Source organism: Ambystoma mexicanum, chromosome 6p (assembly GCF_040938575.1).
Source record: "Ambystoma mexicanum isolate Mex_15411 chromosome 6p, UKY_AmexF1_1, whole genome shotgun sequence".
Classification (NCBI taxonomy): domain Eukaryota; kingdom Metazoa; phylum Chordata; class Amphibia; order Caudata; family Ambystomatidae; genus Ambystoma; species Ambystoma mexicanum.
This window is the reverse complement of record NC_090935.1, coordinates 1,263,099,722-1,263,122,182: the sequence shown is the minus strand read 5'-3', so window position 1 is coordinate 1,263,122,182 and position 22,461 is coordinate 1,263,099,722. Positions and strand designations below refer to the sequence as shown.

General features: G+C 50.1%; 1 protein-coding gene across 2 annotated transcripts in view; it reads left to right on the top strand.

Annotated features, from left to right (window-relative positions):
• The window catches only part of UHRF2 (ubiquitin like with PHD and ring finger domains 2), a 1,897,232-nt gene extending 1,877,722 nt beyond the window's left edge, over positions 1–19,510 (top strand). For both annotated transcript variants that reach the window (XM_069625927.1, XM_069625926.1), the window contains one exon: positions 18,223–19,510. In XM_069625927.1, coding sequence (XP_069482028.1) covers positions 18,223–18,251 — 29 coding nt within the window. In that variant the 3' untranslated portion in view covers positions 18,252–19,510. The remainder of the gene's footprint in view (positions 1–18,222) is intronic.
• Positions 19,511–22,461: the final 2,951 nt, after the last annotated feature.

The window sequence follows — 22,461 nt, the reverse complement described above, 5'->3', positions numbered from 1 at the left end:
AGTTCCTCCTCGAGGGCCAGCCGGGCCTGTCGTCTGTTACGATGGAAGGCCACCCCTTGTGTGATCAGGACTCCCCTAATCACTGCCTACACGGCGTCCCAGTTGTTTGCCAGGGAGGTGTGTATGACAGGGTTTTCTCTGAGGAAGTTCTTTATCGCTGTTGCGGTCTTGTCTCTTACCAACATGTCATTAAGGATTGGATCGTAGAGAGTCCATCTACATGGAGAGTTGGGCTTGGGTTTGTGTGCCCGGAGCTCATTGATTACTGGGGCGTGATCAGATGGGATCCGCGGGCCGATTGATACTTCATTGGCATAGGCAAGCGTCTGAGGGGATGTCAGGAGGAGATCAATCCTGAAAGTTCGGTGAACTTAGGAATAGAAAGAGTAGTCTTTTTCGGAGGGGTGAAGCACCTGCCATGAATCAACCACCTCCAGGGTCCTAAATAGGCGTAGGATGCTGAGCGCCTGAGTATAATCTCCAGGGTTGGGGGGGTGAGATTTATCTTTCGTGGGGTCTGGTACTCCATTGAAATCACCTCCGATTATAGCCTGGCCTTCTATGAAGCATGAGAGGGAGGAGCCCAGTGAGTCGTAGAAAGCTGTTTGCCCAGAATTGGGGGCATATACTGAAGTAAAGGTGTACAGGTCTCCCAGCAAGGATCGCTCTGAATCGGCCTTCGGGACACATTTTAGAATCCAGGACCTGGGGGTTTAGGTCTTTACTGAAGAGGATCGCAGTTCCTCCCTTCTTGGAACCTCCTGAGGCAAAGAACTGGATAGTCGGGAACGGAGTCGCCCAAAGTCTGCTGGTAGTAGGTGAGTCTCCTGAAGCAGGGCTACCGCTGCATCTTCGTCCTGAAGTTTTTGTAAGATCGACTTCCGTTTGGCAGGGGAGTCTAGCGCATTGACGTTGAGGGAGATAAATGTTAGGTTTTGGTGCTCCTGGGCTGGGTCTCTCCTTGTAATATCGCCCGGGGGGAGAGGTCGGAAGGGAGAGGTTTAACTGCCATCTCGAGTGAGAGCTAAAATTGAGTCATCCTGTTCTTGGGGTTTTAACACGAGCCCCTAAAGGGGGGACGTAACTTTAACTGACAGGGGGGCTGACATTGTCGGTTCGGCCAATCCCCTGGCCAACCGGGCCAATCAGGTTAGTGAAAAAATAATATGGGATTCCAAGGACTCAGAGGTGGAACGTACCTGGAAAAGGGCATGGGCCGTGGGCATGGCCCGCTGCAATGGTTGTAGACGTTCTTAAACTGGGTTTGAATTAATGATTTCCTTTGAGGTAGAGCTGGACGGTTGGTGAGAGCGTGAAGCGAAGATCATCGGGTGCGGTCCCGCCCCCGATCACCTCCTCCTATTGTTCCGCGATATGTTCGACCATGAGGACCGCCTGGGCTTCGGGGAGGGAGCAGCTTCCGAGTCATTGGTGGCCTCCGGGTTTCATTGTATGAGAACTGTAGAGCCGTTGGAAATAGCCATCTGTATCGAACCTAGTGCTCCTGGAGGAAGAGAGTCGGAGGCCAGAGTGATTTCCTCTTTTGGAGCATAAGGAGTGAGAGGTCTGGGTAGATCTGGAGAGGTGAGCCCTGGAAGCACAGTTCATATTGTGAACGGCTGATTGCTGAGATGGCCTCCTTTGTGGTAAAGAAATGCACCCTGATGATGACATTTGGGGGGGAGGTCCGAGTCCACTCCCCGACCTGGACGTAGCCTGTGGGTACGATCTAGCAGAAGTTGGGTTTTGTCCCGTTGTGGGAGTAGAGATTGGAAAAAGTCCCCTACATATTCCACTAGGTTTTTGTCCAGGGCGGAGGATGGAATCCCTCGGATCTGGAGGCTATTGCGGCAGGCCCTATTTTCGAGTTCTTCCTGTTTAAATTCGAGGATTTCACATTTGTCTTGTAAGGAACTAATTGAGCGTTGGATTTCCCCCAGTGTGGTTGCGTGGTCCTGAGAGCGGTCATCAATCTCCCCAGTCTCTGCTCCATCTCGGTCACCCTTTGATCGGTATGTTCTAGCTTGGTGGTGAGTTCCGTCATGCAGGATCTAAATTCAGACTTGATATCAGCCATGAAAGCTAATATATCCCCTTTGGTGGCAAGGACTTCTCCTTCTACTTGGGGTTTCTGCGGGGTGAGCTTGGGGGGGGGGGGTCAGGCGTTCTTTCCTCTATCCGTTGACGTGAACATGGTGGCGATATCCGAGTTCTGGCCAGCTTTTGATTGTTCAGCCATCCTGACGGTTTGCAGGGGAGGTGAATGGTGCTGAGGTTTCCCCGTTGGCGTGCGATTCGGGAGGCCTTTGACTGGGGCCGGAGCAATGCGATCCTCAAATTCGTTGGAGTGGGGGCTCCGGAGCCCCTGCTCGGGTCCTGTTAGTGTAGATTTTCGAATGGATTGTGACCTCCCAATACCGGCTGAGGGATACTATGGTTCTTCCGGTAAAGGGTGGGGTCGTAGTGATGTTCCGTGCTCCTTGGGATGGGGCAGAGAAGGGGGATGATAGTGCGGGCCGGGGCACCCCAGGAAGCGAGCGGGAGGAAGGAGAGGTGTTAGATCTGCCCCGGGAGTATACCAGGTCAGCGCCGCCTCCGTGGGGCAGAGAGTGAGGGTCCAAGCTGCTTCAGGCGGCGATGGAGATCTGTAGGCCTTGCGGGTTACCTTTTTAATATAGGAGCCTAATTGATAGGTCTATGGTGAGAGAACAGCTGGTCAATTTATTTCGTTGCCCATAATATCAGCTTGGGCTTTCTGTGGTGTTGTTGCTGGTTTCAACCCTTATTGAAGTTCCCTTCTTCCCCTCCAGGGCACCATCACGTCCGGTCCCGGAGACGCTTTAAACGGATTTGTTAGATGTTGAGTAGCGTCCAAAAGGCAATATATCCGGGTCACAGACAGGATAGGTCCCCCCTGGTATGGATTAGGTTGTAATTTGGGAGGGGGGATCGCTGCGTGGGCCGGGGCGCCCCAGGAGATGGAGGTGGAAAGAGTTCTTGTAATGTGTATTAGCCCAAGGCTGAGGGAGGCTTCAATTGCTGGTGTTTACGTTTCAGGAAGGTCTGGAGGCAACCTTGCAGGGCAGCCAATTGTCAGGGGGTAAATTGTTTATTGAAGGCCTTTTTGGGTGCAAGTTTCATGGCCACGTACCTCTTCTCCTCTCTCTTTTGGTGATGTAGTGCCTTGGAAGTCGGCTAAATTATCTCTGATTGCCGGGCCTCCTCGCCGATGCAGGGAGCGGAGCGGCGAGGGGAGGCGAGGGCGGGCGAAACCAGGCATAAACAGCTCGTTATTTCGGGCCAGCTGTTATATGCATGTGGGGTTACCGTCGTATCGCAGAGCTGGCAGCTTCATCCAAGCTTCCGATGAGCGAATGGAGGAGGGGAGGGGACCGGGGAAGGATTCACCCCAGCTCGACAGTTCACTTCGGAGCCCCCTCTCCTTCTTGCGGCGCTGGTCTTAGGGGGCTGGGCTTGAGGAGCTCCTTCCCGCGTTTCGATGGGAGGCGGGGTGGAGGGGACACTCACCTCACCTCGCCCGCTTCGGCCCCCCGGGGGCCTGCCTCCATATAACGGTGCCGATCCCCGGCGTGCTGTGTTTGGTGTGGGACCTGCGGTGCCCGCCTCCGTGAGAACGATTGGGAGGTGGAGCGCTCATGCAGCAGGTCTCGGGAAGCTTGTTCCCCAAGCCGGGGAACACAGTGAAGGTGTTCTGCCATCCGGGGCACCGGTAGCGCGAAGGGAGGCAAAACCAGGATCCTCGTGGCCGGAAGGGCCAGTCACCGACCCCCCGTGTGGAGATGTTGTGTGTGCTCGAACTCCCGTCCGCCATCTTGGGCCAGCGCGGCGCCGGGGTAGTCGGGAGTCACCAGGCTCGTTTCGGGTCTTCCCCATACAGTAGCCTTCCGTTCTTTCGCCATCTGCTTCCCCACACCTTCCTACAGCTCAGTAGCTGTTATGGGCTGAAAAGCAAGCCATATCCGACACGAAGCTCGTGATGCAGTGGGCCTGCCACGGAGGCCATCAAGAGAGCATCCGTATCGTCGGTGCGCCAGCCCACGCCCCCACAGCTTTGGAATTTTAAACTATCTGCTCATGTTTTGACACATGTTCAAGTCCTTTGTACACAGGGACACTCCCCATCTCCTTGTGGTATAATTCTTACAGCTCATGGACAGGCCGTGCCCATTCACGATCCAACAATCAAAACTGAATGACTTTAATCATCAACATCCAGAAGATATTATTTTTCATAATTCATATCAAGCCAGGTATTTTTTTCTTTTCTTTTTTTAAATGAGAGCTTATTGCCCTTGTGTCCTGCCAAGGATCCTTTCTTAAAACTAGGTTATTACATGGTCATTGTATAAAATAGTGTTTCTGCTATTTAAAAAGTGAGTATTAAAAGTGAAAATAATGATCCTTTCCTTCCCTGCTGCTATTCAAAATTATACCACACTAAGTTGAAAGTTAAATGGGAGCAAGAAGTATGCATGTTCTCCTCTGTGGAATGTCTATGCCGTACCTGGAGGTTAAAAGTTGAAATCACCAGCCTTCCCCCTTGTAAATACATTATTTGTAATTCTCCATTCTGTTCATGGTACCTTGAGGTGAGATGTTCATTTCAAATGGATTGTGTCCTCTCACGTATTCCTCATTTTATGATAATTCTCTCTCAAGCTGCTTCAGAATGTTTTATTTTTTTCGACAGGGGGTGCTGTGTGTCATCTCGTCGAGTCGATGGCCATCATCAATATCAGTAGCGCACGCAGCGCCGTTGGCTACAGTTCCCCTTTTCCAAACTAACGCTTCCACAGAATTCCGGCACGCTTCGGTTCTTCTGTGTATCACAAGTTAATTTTGTTTTGAAAATGTCTTCTTTGGGGGGCGCTGTTGAGCGCCGAACAAGATGGCCGCCTGAGCATAGCTCTCCTCTGCTCTTGGCCCGCACCCTGCTTGTGCCCTCCCCCCCGTGGCAGACCCCGGCACCCTTGGACGCGGAGCCGGGAGTGATAAAGGTACGTCAAGGGGGGGTGCTGCTGCGCGCCCCCCTCTGCTTGATTCTGTGACTCTGGGGCAACCACAGACGCTGATCCCTTCCTGTGCTCAGGCTGCGGGCCCTCCTGCTTTGTGGTTCCATCTTCACCTGTCCGCCCTACTGGGGGAGCCCTAATCTTCGCTGGCCGCTCGCATCCCTGCACTGGGGGGCCCCCTATCTCCTGAGTGGGCCGCGGCGCTCCTGTTGCCACTACGTCTTGCTGGATCTGTTGTTTACCTGGGGCCCGCCTTACCCCACATTGCTGACTTCGAGCCCGATATCGGCCCGCCCTACTGCCAGGGCATTGAGCCGGGGAGCGCTCCCCCCTACTCACCGTACTCAGTCATCTACGCCTGGGCCCCTGCTTTTACAGTGACCGCTGGACATCGCCACCTCCCGCCCCTGTGGTCTCCTGCATCTGCGCTCCCCTGGCGTTGTCCCCCAGGTCTCCCTGGGCTAGCTAAGCTTCCACATTTTTCCCTGGCAGCCGCAATATCTTATACTCATTGATCCACGGCCCTTGGTTGCTTCCTGTTCCTAACCATACTTTGCACACTGTGTTACAAGGTGCGGGGTCCGTGCCCCCCCTGCCTTCTCCTCGACCTCCGATATCGCCAGGATGACCAAGGGGGGCACGAGGAAACAGAGCTCCATCAACATGTTTGCAAAGGCGGCAGTGAGATCGTCGGAGGAGGCTGCCGAGCAGGCCCCTGCTGCCTCATCCGACGCAGCTCCGGAATCCCAAAATATGATGGACTTTATTCGGGAGGGCTTCACCGCACTTCACTCAAAATTAGACGACATGAACGGCACTATATCCTCTATTAAGGCCCACATTGAGAGGACTGATAGCCTGGTGTCGGAGGTCGAGACACGGGTCGGCTCCGCTGAGGATGCGCTGGGTGCCCTGCGCTCTGAGGTCGTCGCCCTCTCCGACGAGTCCTCGAGGTGGAAAAGAAAAACGAGGACTTGGAATCCCGCTCAAGGCGCAACAACCTCCGCATCATCGGGGTTCCCGAGGATGAAGTCCACGAGCCAATGGAAGATTTTGTTCAGCGCACACTGCTGTTGCTCCTCGACGAGCCCAAGTTTTTTCCACACTTCGCTATTGAGCGGGCACACCGCGCTCTGACGGCTAAACCTAGGCCCGGTGCTCCGCCTCGGCCCATCATAGCTCGTGTGCTGAACTATCGTGACCGTGACGCCCTCCTCAGGGCCGCAAGGCTCAAAGGTGAGCTACTACTGGGCGGCGCAAGGATTCATCTTTACCCGGACTTTTCAACAGCCGTCCAACGGGAACGCGAGACTTTCCAAGCAGTGAAACGAAGGCTGCGGGACCACTCAATCAAATACGCTATGCTCTATCCCGCCAAACTTCGCATAGAACACGCTAACCAGGTCTTCTTCTTTACGATCCCAGAGGAGGCCTCCAAGTTCATTGACGAACATTTCCCTGGCTGATCCCCCTCCTCTGACCACGTTTCTGAAGTTACCCTAGGTTCCTGACGGGGAGTGGCCAGGCCCAGCCGCATCGGGGCCACGCTGATCCTCTATCCCGTAATCGGCTTGTTCTGCTCAACTTACATAGACGTGCCATATCACCATGTACAAGTACTTTGCCCAAGTTACATGCGACTCCTATTGTGGGCGCCTTTTGTTCTACAGGATCTGCAGCAGCCCGGAGCTACGCGGCCAGTCCGGCCTACAGGCCCCCAGGCGCTGATGCCTCTGGTTTGGTTTTGGCTGAGGGGGGTTGGGATTGTCATCCCTCTGTTTGGGGGGGATGTGGGTGGGGGTGGGACATGTTTGGGGTTTTGTTATTAAAAAGTTGGCGCTGGCAGCGAAGGCGGACTGTGGTGTGGCACTCAGGAACTGTTGCCGCAGGGCGGCGAATCTGGCCCATTGGTTATTGATACTTTCTCTGTTTCAAACGCCACCACATCTGTGATCGAGAGTGACTTGACCTTTATGAGCTGGAACGTACGGGGGTTGGGTAATTATAAAAAGATTAGGCACCTCCAGTTGCAGGCCGAGCGCCACGGGTCCAAGATTCTCTTTTTTACAAGAGACACATGCCCGCTCGGAACAGTGCATGCGCTTCGCCAAAACCTGGGGCCCCCATAGATTTTTCACTGACTTCTCCACTCAAAGCCGTGGGGTCATGACCCTCATCCATAAGAGTCTCAAGTTCACCCTCATCTCCTCGTTAATTGACCCCCAAGGCAGATATGTACTGCTCCATGCCATGCTTCATCACAAGGAAGTGGTTCTGCTGAACATCTATGGCCCTAATGTAGATGACCCAGATTGTTATGTGCAGGTCACCTCCCTCCTCGATGGCTTCCCCCTTGTTCCTATCCTCTGGGGGGGGTGACTTCAACACAATCTTTGATGTAGCTCTTGATAGATCTGGCTCCAAGCCCTGTCACCTCTCCAGGGCAGCTTACGGTGCACTATCATCCCTACTCCGTCTGGCCATGGAGGATGCATGGAGGTTCTTCTACCCGGATTCCCACATCTACTCTTTCTACTCCTCAGTCCACGATTCCAATTCCCGCATTGACAGATGGGTGATCTCCAACGAATTGGTTAAGAACGTTATACAGTTAATGATCCTTCCCAGAACCCTGTCTGACCATTCTCCAGTTACTGTTACCATCGGTTGGGGTCCTGATCCCGGCCGGACTCGCAACTGGAGGTTGAAACCCCTCTCCTTACTGGACCCGGAGTTCTGTTCCGAGCTTGAGCTGTCGATTGAAGAGTTCTTTGAGACTAATACGGGCTCGGTAACGTCTCAGGCCACTTTATGGGAGTCCTTTAAGGTTTATATTAGAGGGATTGCGTTGTCCAAGGAGAATGGGGTCCTTAAGTCGATCCGGAGAGATCTTGCCGCTAGTGAATCCAGACTCTCTACCCTGGAAGCTACATGCTCACTTCACTCTACCCCGGGCAGCCTGGCTGACATTGGGATGGAGTTGGACACGTTCCGATCCCTCGCGGATCGTGAACAAAGGTTTTTGGATACGGCGAGGCGATACGGGGAGGGTGAGCGCCCCGGTCGATTTCTGGGGCGACTGATCCGTCACGAGATGGGGTCCCCACACATACTTGGAATTGAGAGGCCTGACGGCTCCATGGCTGTCTCTTCGCAAGACATCAACAGGGAATTTTTCACATTCTACGAAACCCTATATTCTAACTCAGATGAGGTGTCAGTGGCGGAGATCGACTCCTTTCTCGATGCCCTTCCTCTGTCAACCCTGTCTCCGGAGACCGCGGGTTCCCTTGACTCCCCACTCACACTGGAGGAGCTGTCAGACGCTATTGACTCCTTATCCTCGGGGCGAGCCCCTGGCTCGGACGGTATCCCAGTCGAAGCATTTTAAGTCACAGCTGCTCCCTCACTTGCTGGCTCTTTGGGAGGAGTCTGTGGAGGCCGGTGTATTCCCCCCTTCACTCCGTGAGGCCACAATCACAGTACTACTTAAATCTGGCAAATCCCCTTCGCAATGTGGTACATATCGCCCGCTCTCACTTATAAATTGTGATGTCAAAATATTCGCCAAAGCTCTGGCGCTCCGGTTAGCTCCCTTCCTGCCATCTATCATCCATCCAGATCAGGCGGGTTTCATCCCAGGTCGCTCTACCTCCCTGAACCTGAGGCGTCTATTTAACATAATTAACAGAATCAGTCCCGAGACGCACGCAGTGGCTGTCACTCTAGACATGCAAAAGGCGTTTGACTCAGTTTCATGGAGGTATCTATGGCGGGTTCTCGAGAGTTGCAAATTCGGCCCCTCCTTTCTCTCCTGGGTCAGATTGCTTTACTCTACTCCTGTGGCCAGGGTCCGCACCGACGACCGTTGCTCCCCCCTCTTTGAGATCGCCAGGGGGAAAGAGACAGGGGTGCCCCTTCTCTCCCTTTATCTTCGCTATAGCAATAGAGCCTTTCGCTGATATGCTCTGCCAATTCCACGCTCATAGAGGCCTCCGCACTCCGGGCCAGACGGACATAGTGTCCCTATATGCGGATGATGCATTGTTGTTTGTGCGTTCTCCCTCCATCAACTTACCCCCAATACTGGAGGACATCATTCAGTTTCGTCGAATCTCGGGCCTTAAAGTGAATTGCTCGAAATCCACTCTTTTCCCACTCACGGAATGCACTCTCCCTCCTCCTGACAGCCTTGGTTTCACATGGGCTCAATCCACATTTACCTACTTGGGGATAGCGGTAACGCGCCAGCAGGCGCTGACCTTCCAGGAAAACTATCAGAAGTACCTCACACACCTGACGGCTAAGGTCCGGGTCTGGGACAAACTCCCGATTTCCCTGGCAGGCAGGATAGGGCTGTTGAAGATGGTGGTGTTGCCCCAGTTGCTTTACAGGTTCACTAACGTACCCTTGTGGCCAGGGGGGGCTTCTTCCGTGATTTGACCCGTACTGTGAATTCCTTTCTTTGGCACTCGGGTGCGGTCCGCCTAAAAATCGATACCCTGTCTACCCCCATGTCTAACGGGGGCTTTGGTGCCCCTGACTTTCTTAAATACTGGCTGGTATCCCAAATCCAAAATACTTCTTACTGGTTTAATACAACGGACCCTCCCCCGCATGTCCGACTTGAGAAACTTGCGGTCTGTGACCGTGACATCCGCTCCTTGGTGATACAACCCGCTCTCTTGGCACTGGACTCACAGAGCCCGGTCGCCTGCACATCCATCGCATTAGCGAAAATGTGGAGGCTGGCCGGAACTGCTCACGTCTTCCACGCCAACCTCCCTCTTTGCAATTTCCTCCCGGGGGTCCCGTGGGTTCCACCAGGCACGGTTCGTCGCTGGGCGGACACGGGCTACGAGTTGCTACGTGATGTGTTTGACCAGGGTATATTTGTTGAATTGCCCGATCTCCCATTGCCCTTGAGGAGCGGCCAGAGTGTATGGCTCCGATATACATCCCTCCGCAGGACCCTCAAGCGTAATTACCAAACGTTCCCCGCGTTGCCACCGGACGACCCTGCCATTGAGGAGCTCACCTCCCCCGGGCCCACGAGGGGCAACATTTCCAGGTTATATACTATGTTACAATCCAGATCTGTCCCAGACTTTGCCAAACTGAAGCGTGCGTGGGAGGTAGACCTTGGTGTTGAAATGTCGGATGAGCGCTGGGCACACCTATGCGAGTGCACACATCGAGTGTCCTTCAACTCCCGGTTTAAACTCATTCAGTTCAAAGTACTACATAGGTTTCACTACACCCCGATCAGACTACATCGCATGTCCAGTGATCACCCTTCCAGCTGCCCTAGATGCGGCCAGGACGATGCCGACTACATTCACATGATTTGGTCCTGCCCCCGCCTCTCACAGTTTTGGGAGGCAGTTTGGTCGACAGTGTCTGCTGTGCTCGACCATCCCATTGTTCCTTCCCCGATGTTATGCCTCTTTCATGACCTCCCAGGCCTCTCCCGTGATTCCAAAAAACTAGCTGGCCTCTGCCTGCTTCTCGCGGTGCGCTCCATCCTGCTCTGCTGGCTTCGCCCTCACCTCCCACACACGCCCAATGGCTGAGAGCTGTCACGTGGGCCTCGGACTCTGAGGAAGCCTGGTCCCATATGCAACCCACCCACTCCAGGCCTAGGAATATCTGGCTCAGGTTCCGCTCTTACATGTCCGATCTTATCGCGACACCGGATGCCTCCCCCCCATCCACTTCCCCCCCACCAGCTCGGGTCCTCACCCCTATCATAGTCTTCTGTTGCCCTCTCCATGCTGTGATTGTGCCCATTGATTGTGTTATGTGTAGTAACCTCTGCTCACCTACATTATGTACGCTGTATTCATATTGTAATTGCCTGACGCTGTTCGCCTGTGTTTTGCTGCCACGCTGAATAATAAAAAGAAGTTTTAAAAAAAAATGAAAATGTCTTCTTTGTCCGCACCATCGACGCCTAAGTCGGGCTTCAAGAAGTGGCAAGACTGTGGATCAAGGATGTCGATCACCGACCCGACTGCATATGTCTGTGGCGCCTTGGTTCTGTGCATCGTACCTCCGACTGCAGCTCCTGTGAAGCGATGACCGAAACGGCTCTCAGGGAGCATAAAGGTAAATTGGCGGTGGGGAGGTTGCCTTCCAAGTCACCTTCGAAGAGTTAAAAAAAAGACTGATTAGTCGAGGTATTACTCGCAATGTAAAAAATCAAAGCGGTCAAGATCGAGAAGTCGATCACGCCATTCTTCGTCGTCTTCGAAGAAGACCAAGAAACTGTGTCATAGGTCGCCTTCGACCTCCAGTGATTCCTTGGCTGAGGTAATCAGGTGTCTATCGAAATCGCACTCCCCTGCAAAGTGGGATGCTTTTTGTACTGAGATGCTAAAAATCTTTGAGAATGCGTCCTCGACCCCCTCAAAGGACAAGCAGAAAGCCCATGCCCCTGTCGATCAACAAAAAGATGACAAAGGGAAGTCGAAGACTAAATCTTCAAAACCGAGCATTAAGCCGGTGGTGCATCGAGAAAGATCTCGATATGACGAGAAATCGTTGAGGGCTTTGACGAGTCAGGAACCTAGCCCATCGAGGGTTCTGTCGAAGAAGCACAAGAAATCGTCTATGTCGACACCTTCGCTGACTCCGTCGGAGCCGTAGATGCCAATATTGAAGTAGACGCCGACTACGGCGATCACATCTTCGAAGTCATTGTTGATGACTACTTCGAAATTGTCGAAGCCAGTGGTGGTACAGGAAAAGATATTCAAACCTTTACCTAAAAAAATACTTAAAGTCATTGGGCCTCATTACGACCCTGCTGGTAGCCGTCAGAGTTGTTTTTTTTCTGGCGCCTGGCAATGGGGAGATACTGGGACATTACAGCCCCAGCGGTCCCGCTAATTCCCCATAGCCAGGCGCTGGGAAAAATTACTCCCCATTCCCACTCGAGTCCCATAGGACTCAATGGGAATGGGGAGGACGGTAGCATCGGCACCATTCATAATGGTGCCTGTGCTACCGTCAAAGTCGGCAAGTGGGTGCCTTTCCCCCCGGCAGGTCAGAACTGGGAGTATGCCGGTCCGGTAACAACGGTTCCGGTACCTTACTGGCACCTTTGTTATTTGACCGGCATACTCATAATGAGGTCCATTATCAGCTATATATGAGGAAGATCATTCTTCTGATGATAACACACCACCTTTTGGGTTAGGATTCGGCACACATGACAACCTTCAGTCAGCCAGTGGGTTAGATACCTCTCCTGAGTTAGAGTTTGGCAAACCAGACCCAACTGAACATGCTGACCTCTCATATAGAAAGCTAATGAGTAAAGTAATAGAGTGCTTAGGCTGGAGCAGGCCTACTCCTTTTTAACAAGATTATTTGACCGACATCTTGGACCAGCGACCCCAGAAAGATCCAATATTACCCTTCCACACTGCATTTCAGAATAGGGTCTCTGAAAATTGGGAGACACCAGAAACGGCAACTACAGTAAATAAAATGTTGCCAAAAAAGACAGACCATCCAGCAGTGACCCAGAGTATCTAACTAAACACCCAACACCAGAAGATTTGGTGGTTCAGGCTGCTACGTCTACCAAGCAATCCATTTTTCCTGACAGGGTGATAAGAGAGTAGATGCCTGGGCAAAAAAGATTTTACGGCTGTCAGTGTGGCATTAAAATCAACTAATGTGACTTGTACTTTGTCAAGATTTACATTTAGCCTGTGGGACTGCATAGCTATGGCGGCTGACCACATCCCAGAAAAAGAAAGGAAAGAGACAGCTTCGTGGCATTTATCAAGGATGGTAAGGAGGCAATGGGTGAAAGTCTCCAGTCAGGTCTGGATACTGCAGACAGCATCAGCAGATCCATGGGGGCTAGCACAGTGTTACGCAGATTTGCGTGGTTGCGGAATTCCGAGTTTGCACCAGATATGCAAGCTAGACTATGTAACATGCCCTTTGATGGCTCGAGGCTGTTTGGCAGTAAGGCGAGGGAGAGTTTGGAAAAGCTGCAGACCTCGAAAGCAGCAGCTAAATCCCTTAGCGCCGCCATTCAATAGTCTCAACATCCCTATTCAGGCTCATCTTCCTGGAGGGGTAGGTCCTTTCGTTTCTATTCCTCAATTGGAAGAGGAAGAGGACAAGCTGGTCAAAGAGGGCAGAGAAGATTCCCTTGTGGTGGACGAGGGAGAGGTGCTAAGCCAACCCAAGCAACTTTACCCTCAGCCGCTGCAGCCGCCTCAAAACCACTCTGACGTCTTGACCCACAAGACCCTGGTGGGAGGCAGACATACTCAGCATCTGAATGAATGACGAAGCATTACTTCAGATGCTGGGGCACTGGAAACTGTAGCCCAAGGTTACTGCCTTCCTTTCCAAAAAAGGCCTCAGGAACACCCAGCGGGGAACAACTCTTTCAAAATTCCGGATCCGCCCCTTGTACAGGACATTTTGACCTTGCTAGAAAATGGTGCAATAGAACATGTACATGTAGTGGAAAGGAACAAGGAACAAGGGATTGTATTCCCCCATACTTTATGATTCCCAAAAAGTACAGCGGATTGAGACCCATGTTGGACTTAAGAAACTTGAACAAGTTCCTCCGGAAGGACACGTTCAAGATGGTTACCCTTTCTCAAATGAAATCCTTCAGGCTCTCCAACTCCACGACTGGATGTTATCATTGGACCTTCAGGATTCTTACATTCATGTGCCTATACATCTCAAGCACAGAAAGTACCATTAGGTTCGTGGTTAGCAGTTCTCATTATCAGTTTTGAGTTCTGCTATTCGGGCTGACCTCTGCCTGAGGTATTTTCACCAAGTTGATGGCGGTGGTGGCCGCAAGTCTCGGGAGAGGGGAGGGTTCACTTCTACCCCTACCCGGACGATTGGCAGATCAGGGCTCGTTCACCCGAGCAAGCCCAGGAACATCTCAGTATAACCTGCCACTCGCTACACAGATTGGGCTTCTCCCTCAATTACAAGAAGTCCCACATGATACCATCTCAAAGACTCCAATTCATTGGAGCAGTCCTGGATGTTTCCTCTGGAAAAGCTTTGCCACCCGAGGTGAGAGCTCAACACATTCTGCAGATGGTTACCAAATTCCAGTGTGCCCAGCATCTTCCGGCCTTCCATTTTTTGAGGTTGCTCAGTGTCATAACATCGTGCCTTTTCCTGGTACAAGAGGCTTGTCTGAGAATGAGATCCCTCCAATGGGCTCTCAGGACTCGATGGTCCCAGTTCTCAGGCAGAATGTCAGACCACCTGAAAGTTCCGACAAGTGTCTCTCAGGACCTTCTGTGGTGAGCCTGCAAGGACAATATTCTCAAGGGAGAATCTTTTTGGCAGCCATGGCCAGAGATAATGGTAGTGACGGACGCCTCACTCACGGGGTGGGGAGCCCACACCAACAAACGGCAGTCGTTGGTCTCCATCAGAGTCCAAACTACACATCAACTTTTTGGATCTGAGGGCAATCAGACTAGCGCTGAAAGCCTTTCTGCCCTCTGTACGGGGAAAGGATGTCCTGATAATGACAGACAACATAGTGGCCATGTACTACCTCAACAAGAGAGGTGGTGTAGGGATACTACCACTGTGCAGAGAGGCAATGCAGCTCTGGTTCTGGCCAATTCAAAAAGGAATCTCCCTGTCGGCAGTTCACCTAGCCGTAGAGGAGAACATGGCGGCGGACACTCTGAGCAGGCAGAGCACAGTCTCCCACGAGTGGGGAACTAGCTCAGGAAGTCCTTCAAGAGATCTTCACCCTTTGGGGATATCACGAACTCTGGAGACTGGCGAGTATGGAGGAAATGGAAGCTCAACTGCCATTAGAGTGTGCCATCACACTGTTTTGCAACGTTCCACAGCGGTCTAGTCTTTTTCAACATGGCCGCCGCTGAGTTCTATTTCCAATTCAGTACTCGGCGGCTCGGCGCGTTGCAACTTACTGGATTTCTCCTTGTTGCCTTCGCTCCTTTTTACTTCCCTTGGCGGTGATCCGCCCACTTTATTGCTGACAGTTTGTATTCCTCTCTGCTTCCTTTCAGGCTCTGCGCATCGCTGTTTGCCTGTCGCCCTTATTCCTCTTGGTTTTCTTCCTCTTTTTCCGTTTCCCCTGTTCTGTCTTTATTTGTCTAATTTGTGTGATTCCCTCCTGTCGGTGAATCCTTGTTCCGTTATCTTACTATTTCGTTTTTGGCTGTTTGTTTATTCAGTATTCCTCTCGATCTCCTGCAGGGAGATTTCCTTCCCGACCACCATTTGTCCTGGATTCTACGTTCATTTGGTACATACCATCTTGACCGGCGGCGGTACTTACTCGTGAAGATCTGTTTTTTTTTACGCCTGTGGCTTTTTCCCTCCACCGCTCCGGCTGTTTCAGAGAGGAGTCACCGGAGATTCACAGGACTGCAATCACGGTGTCTTCCTTCCGAGGCAGACCATATCTGCACAAAAAAAAGAAGGCGGAAGCCCGGCGACCTCAAAGGAAGAAGTTGGATTATTCTTCTACAACATCAGGTGGGGAGGAAGGGGGAGAGGGAGAGCTCCATTTCCTGAGTGAAGAAGACGATATTACCGACCTACCTGATAATATTACCATCAAACCTGATAGGGGAACCCCTCAAGTGGATCTGTTCGCGACCAGTGTCAACCGGTAGAGCAAACTGTTTTGTTCCAGGGAATTTCATCCAAGAGGAGCTCTAGGGGACACGTTTGTGGTGGACTGGGAATTTCCACTCCTGTATGCATTTCCTCCAATCCCTGCCATTCCTCACGTGATCAGGAGGTTGAGAAAGTTTGGGAAATCCATGATCCTAATTGCCCCTTATTGGGCCAGAAGGACGTGTTACTGGACCTTCTGGACATGTCCATCTGCCCTCCAATGAGTCTTCCACAAAGAGAGGATCTTCTCTCACAAGAGGAAGGCCGGGTTCGCCACCCAGAGGTAAAGACACTCAGCCTTCACGTATGGTTTCTGAAAGGCTGAGATGCAAGGATTGGGACCTCACGGATGACGTAATGTAGATTTTGCTTTCGGCCAGAAGGCCAGCAACAAAATCTTTGTACCGCTGCCATTGTAACAAGTTCAGCAGCTGGTGCAGGGATGAGAATGTGGATCCCTTTCTATTTGACACACATATGGTGCTTTCTTTTTTGTTACATCTGGCTAGTCTGGGGCTCCAGATTGGAACAATGAAAGGGTACCTGGCGGTGCTATCTATTTGCAAGCGCTCTTCAGAGGAGGATTCTTATTTTAAGATCCCTCTGATTATTCAATTCCTAAAAGACCTTACTAATGTATTTCCACCAGTTCCATTCAATGTACCGGTATGGGATCTCAGTCTGGTGTTAAGATTTTTAACATGCATTCCTTTTGAGCCTCTACATTGAGCTCATTGGGATTGTTGACATTAAAAACTGTTTTGCTTATTGCAAGAACGTCAGCCCGCAGGGTAAGCGAGTTGCAGGACCTGTCCTGTAAGCCTCCTCATACAGTTTTTCATAAAGACAAAGTTATTCTCAAGGTGAAACCTTCTTTCTTACCGAAGGTAGTCTCCGACTTCCATTTGTCGCAAAAAATTACTTTACCAACTTTCTATCCATCTCCCAATGCGGGGAATGAGGAGGAAAGATTACATAGACTGGACCCCAAAAGGGCTCAGTGTGTACATAGCCAGAATGGCAAAATTTCGCCAAAATGACCTATTATTAATTGGCTATACTGGCCCAAAAATGGGTCTAGCGGTTACTAAACAAACCATATCCAGATGGATTGTCCTGGCTATTGGTGAATGTTACAGATTAGCAGGCAAGGACCAGCCGAAAGGTCTAAGAGCACATTCCAAAAGGGGCATGGCAACCTCTGATGCTCTTCAAAGAGGTGTCTCAATCAAAGACATTTGTTCAGCGGCCACTTGGTCATATATTCATACTTTTGTGAGACGTTACTGTCTGGACTCATCTTCCAGTCAGGGAGGACAAATTGCAAAAGCAGTCCTTCATTCGGTCCATGATTAAAACAAAAATTAATTTGTACTCCCACCACCAAATTGTTACTGCTTTGGGACTCTATCATAAGCTGAGGAATACATGGGAGGACACAGTCCATTCGAAGAACAAGTTACTTACCCCTGGTAACCTTCTTTCGATTGGATTTCCTCCCACATATTCCTCATCACCCCTCCCAGCCTACCGTGCCATACAATTTACGTGTTCTTACACTTTACGCTTTCCGTGAGCCTACGGTCTAAGGTACGTACGCCTGATAATTCCTCTTCAGGAGGTGGAGGGTCAGGGGGGAAGAGAACTGAAGCCAACGGGCACTGCATGCGCTACTTATATTGATAATGACAACAGTCGAACGGAGGCCCCCGAGGGACATCGACTTGACGAGATGGCACACAGCGGGGAAGAAACTTGTTCATTTATAAGGACATAGCTGATAAATTATCCCATGTAGAGGATATTTTAGGAGTTTATCACCCTGAATTTTGATTGTGCTTAGACTGTTTAGGCCTTGCATTGACATTGCTCGATCGATCTGAGCATCACCACTGCTAGATAGATTTGACAGCTAATAAGGCAATTCAGTAGGTTTTGGCTGGTATGTCTTCTTCAGCTTTTCAAATGTTATTTATGCATTATATTCATCTGACTGCTTAGACGATTTTGCTTATTCATTGTATTGGGTTCTGTATTACATCGTTTTATGAATAACTACTTAAAAGTGGGCATTCTGAATTTATTTTGGGCCAGAGGTACAAAATTCAGGCATTTTACATTGAATATAGGACGTCACAATGATGTTAAAAATGAGTTGCCTGGCAGCTTTAATGGTCATGTCCTCTTCCATGTACTCAGTGATTTCTTTTTTAATAGGACAAAACTATTAGTATGTCTCATGTGATTGTATGATTGAATGTGAATTTGGTTCCTTAACTTTTCTTGTTTTTTTTCAGTTACTTTATGAGGAAGAGTTTGATTCCAATTGATCTTGCTAATGCTTTTAATTGTAATAAAAGCATTTGAAAAAATGAATTGGACTTGACTGACACATGGCTTATTTAAGATTAACTTTTGCTTAAATGGATTGTATAGTTCAACCAAACAAAACTTGTATTGCATGAAGATACCAGTCCACTTCACTTTTCTTCAACTTCTTTCTCTGCTGTTTTCTTAGAGCTGCTTGAACCGTTCTTTCCGTGCTGAAGTCTTCACCTGCCCAGCCTGTCGCCATGACCTGGGAAAGGCCTACACTATGGTACCCAACAAAATTCTTCAGACATTGCTCGACCAGTTCTTTCCTGGCTACACCAAAGGACGATGATTATGTGGAGCCACAGGAATTATCTCCATTTTGACTTTCTTTTTTGGACAGCCTTCAAGGAAGGAAAACAAAGGTATTCCTAGGAAGAAGAAAGGTATTCAAAAATTGGACCAACAGGCACAGTGGGAGTGAACAAACCTGTTGCATTCGGAAGCCAACACCCTCCTCCACAAATGGTTTTGTGTAGCATGGGCGCAAACACATGGAAATACATGCCCATAAGAGCCTTTCCAATGGTAGGCTGCCTATCGACTATGTTTGTTAAAATTGGGGAAACCGTTAAGCCTTGGCACAGACTGTTCAAATTGGCTGATGGCTTACGTTAGGTTACTGAAACAGCCCCATGACAGAGAAAGTACATTTGTAGATCTTTTACAATAAAAACAAATCCATCACTGTAAAGTTCAGCTACACATTGCCTCCTCGTTATGCCTAGTGCCTGGTCCCTGAAGTGCAACTTCAGACAGCACTTAAAAAACTAGTTTGATTCATGAATAGCCGATTCCGTGGTGTGTGGATAATCGCTTTAGATTTTGCTTCAATCAGACTGTACTTTTTTCAATTCACCTTCCGCAAACAGCTGATTTGTAGTCTACTTTTGTGTGCTTCACTATTCTTTTTCTTGTATCTTATGCAAGTTGACTACTAATGACAAATGACGACATTATGGAATGCGTTTTTGCTACATTTGTGTTAAGTGATATGTGTTTTTGCACCTAGAGGTAATCAAGACACTCTAGTTGTGTAAAAAAAGAAAAACAAATTTAAAAAAGCCACTTTTTATCAGTTAAAGTTGTATGCTTTTAGTAAGGTATTGTATCAGTGGCAGTACATCTACTCAGCACTGCAAACTGAGAAAGGACAGTGCTAGCTTGGAGAGGTCTACAAAAACAAATCACTTCTTATTGTGATCAGAAATTTTATATACAGTATATCTTCCATTTCCCTAAACTATACCTTATTAAATATTTTATGAATCTGCAATGTTGCACATTTTTTATTTCCTTGTACTTTGCTCATTTGTAGCTATGACAGTTTAACCGTTTTTATCAGCAATAACTGTTCTCTTTGGGCGCGGTTCCTTTTCTATGTTGGAATTTTCAAATAAAATAAAAATCTTTTAAAACATCTTTCAAAACAAGGACAATTTTCTAATCTCTTAGTTGATTTTAACATTTACATATGGTATTTACTTCTTAACAATAATTCAGTGCAGATTGGTGTCTTTGTGAATCTCCTACATTGAATATATTAAAGGAAGCAGAGCTGCCCTTCAGCCGAAATGGAGACGATAGCAGCAAGCATTGCAGTGAAACTTTGGCATGTTTGTGTACAGCACCGCAAGCCTTTAGTTACAGCTGACTGGTCACTGGGTGACTTGTGGGAGTTGTGTAGATAGATGGCAATTGCAAATAATTGTGCGAAGATCGCACATTGCTTTGTAGTAACAAACACCAGTGTGGCTCAATATGTCAAGATCGTTTTTGCAATCCTATAGACTTTGTATCATGGTTTGACTGCTTGTGTTATTTAAACATTATATATGGATCTGCAGAAATAGGAAGGCTGGATGCCTACTGGATCCCAGGTGCAATGTCGCCAGTATTTGAGTTGCAATGATATATATCATGCAACAATGTGAGAACTTTTAAAAGCCATGGATAATCATTACATGTTTGCCATCTGCGGCTCTCCAGATGTTTTGGACTAAGATTCCCATGATCCCACACTTAACTATGCTGACTAGAACTGGTGGGGACCTGAGCTCAAAACAACTGGAGGGTCAAAGGTTACAGATCCCAGATTTAGACTTAGAGAGGAATCAGACATATGCCACATGTACAGGGCAAATCTGTTCTCTCCTCACTCCACTGAAAACTGAATGCAGTTTGTACTGTAATAAATTGGCTGGCACGCCTCAAGGGGATGTCAAACTAAATTACCCTTTTATTCGAAGAATTCTACAGTGCCAAAAGAAGATCCTCCATAACAGATGTGTTACTAAGTGCAGACACAACAAGAGTGGCCCCTTAAAGCTAAAAGGCACATTTTCTATTATTCTGTTCTTTGAAACATGTCAGTTGCTATTTTGAGAGTTGATTTCAGTAAGTCTCTTTACTATTTGCTATTTTATGTGTTGCAGACCCAGGTTTTGATATAACTGTTTTTCTCAAACTTCCCGTCCCCTTTCCTCCATCCTTGTGTGTGTTCCCTAACATGGGGACGGTACCGGAACCTTTGGCAGCGATAAATGGAGCTTCCCCTTTCAATTTGTATAATGCGCAGGTGCACAGCTTCAGGTGTGGGAAGTCCCTTTTTCCACACAGACGGTATCGGACCCGACACCCAGCACAGATAATATTTTACCTCTGCTTGCTTCCCGTTTTGTTTCTTCAATTTTATTTAACTTCCCTTCGGTGCCTCGCCTCCCCCGGCGCATGTCGGCTTCAGGGGGATTCACGAAATGTGCTTCATGTGACCGCTCGTTCGAACCCCCATGCATTCTGTCTTGCGTGTTTGGGGACCGACCATCGCTGTGTGTTGTATGTTTGGCTTGCAGCGCTCTCGGTCACAGGGCTTTGAAGAATCGGTTGGTGCGGTGGAGGGAGATCTTCCATACTTTTCCTCTGCCCCACCTTAAAAACCTTGTCACCAGGACCTCTCGCCAAGACAAGGTAGGCCCTCTGTTTGGCACAGCTCCACAAAGTGGCGACTCCTTCCGCAGGGTTCCCACGGATAGGGGTTCCTTGGATTCAGGTTGTGGCAGGCCCGAGGCCTCTGAGGCTACCGGCTCCCAAGCAGAGGAGCCCTGGGGCTCTTCCATTCACTCCAGGGGCAGACCTGAGGACATGCTGGCTACTGGCTCCCAAGATGAGGGGCTCAGGGGCCCCATCGGGCTGTCCTCCGAAGAGCAATCAGGTTTGTCCTCTTCTTCGATCCCAAGGGGTAAGGGATTGTCGAGTGCGTCCTCAAAGAGTCAGTCCTCGGCACAATCCAGCATGGCTACCGGCACAGTTGCCAAGGATGTCCTGCCTACCGGAGCTTGCTCTGAGGTAGTGAGTCAGGGCATTATGACTACCGGCTGAGGGCTCAGCGCCTACCAGAGTGATCTCTGAGGTCAACGCTTCCAATTCAGGTGCAAGACCCAAGCTGTATCCTCCCCTGTCTGAAGCCTCTTGTGGCTCAGGGCCTTCCCGCACTCCCGCTAGGGCATGGTGCAAACCTTCAAAATTATGGAGAGGCACGTGAAGGAGCCTGCCAAGCCGGTGGCCATCTTGGATCCAACGCAGGACTCGCCTGTTCTTTCACCCATCGAATGGGCTTTGCAAGATGATCACCGTCCCTTCCTTCTGGAACAGGCATCTGGTCTCTTCTGGGATACATCTACCCATCGCAGCCTTAAGGCTACACGCCTCAGGCACCACAGTGCTTTGACCAGGAGCAGAGGCCCAGCGCCTCGGAGGGCTGGACCCCTAGAGACCCGGTGGCTTGCGATGACCGCTTCTTTGAGCGCTTCCTCTTCCTCATGCGTTCCCCTCAGGGCTGCTGAAGAATATAGTGAAGGAGGTCACCCCGCAGGTGGCGCCTCCCTGGCCCCCACCTCTGGGTACTCCTCCCGTTCCTCCAGCGCTGCCGGTTCCACTGCCAGTCCCTCCAGTGGTCTATGCCCTACCAGTTGTTCAGACATCTCCTCCTGTTGCACAGCCTCCCCCTCAACAGCCGTTGTACCTTTCTTTGGCTCCAGACTTAAGGGGACCCTGCCGGCACCTATGTGCTAGGGCCCGGGCTCACCTCGGTCTGGGAAAAGAGGGGATGATGACTATGAGGCAGAGTACTTTCATGGCCGCCTTCAGGGACTGTCAGAGGGCTTGGGGGGCGGTCCCTCTGCCCAAGGAAGCCCCCTAGAAGTAGGGAGTGCTAGCAGAGGTTTTGGGCAAGTGCACCATTCTCCTTGCACCATTCGGTCTGGCAAGAAAGGTCTGGAAGAAGCCAAGGGCCAACACCCAGATGAACAAGAAACTCGACATCAGGTTCAGGCTGACGGACGGGGAGCCAATCCAACCCGCAGCCACGTTCTTCAGTGGTGGCTGC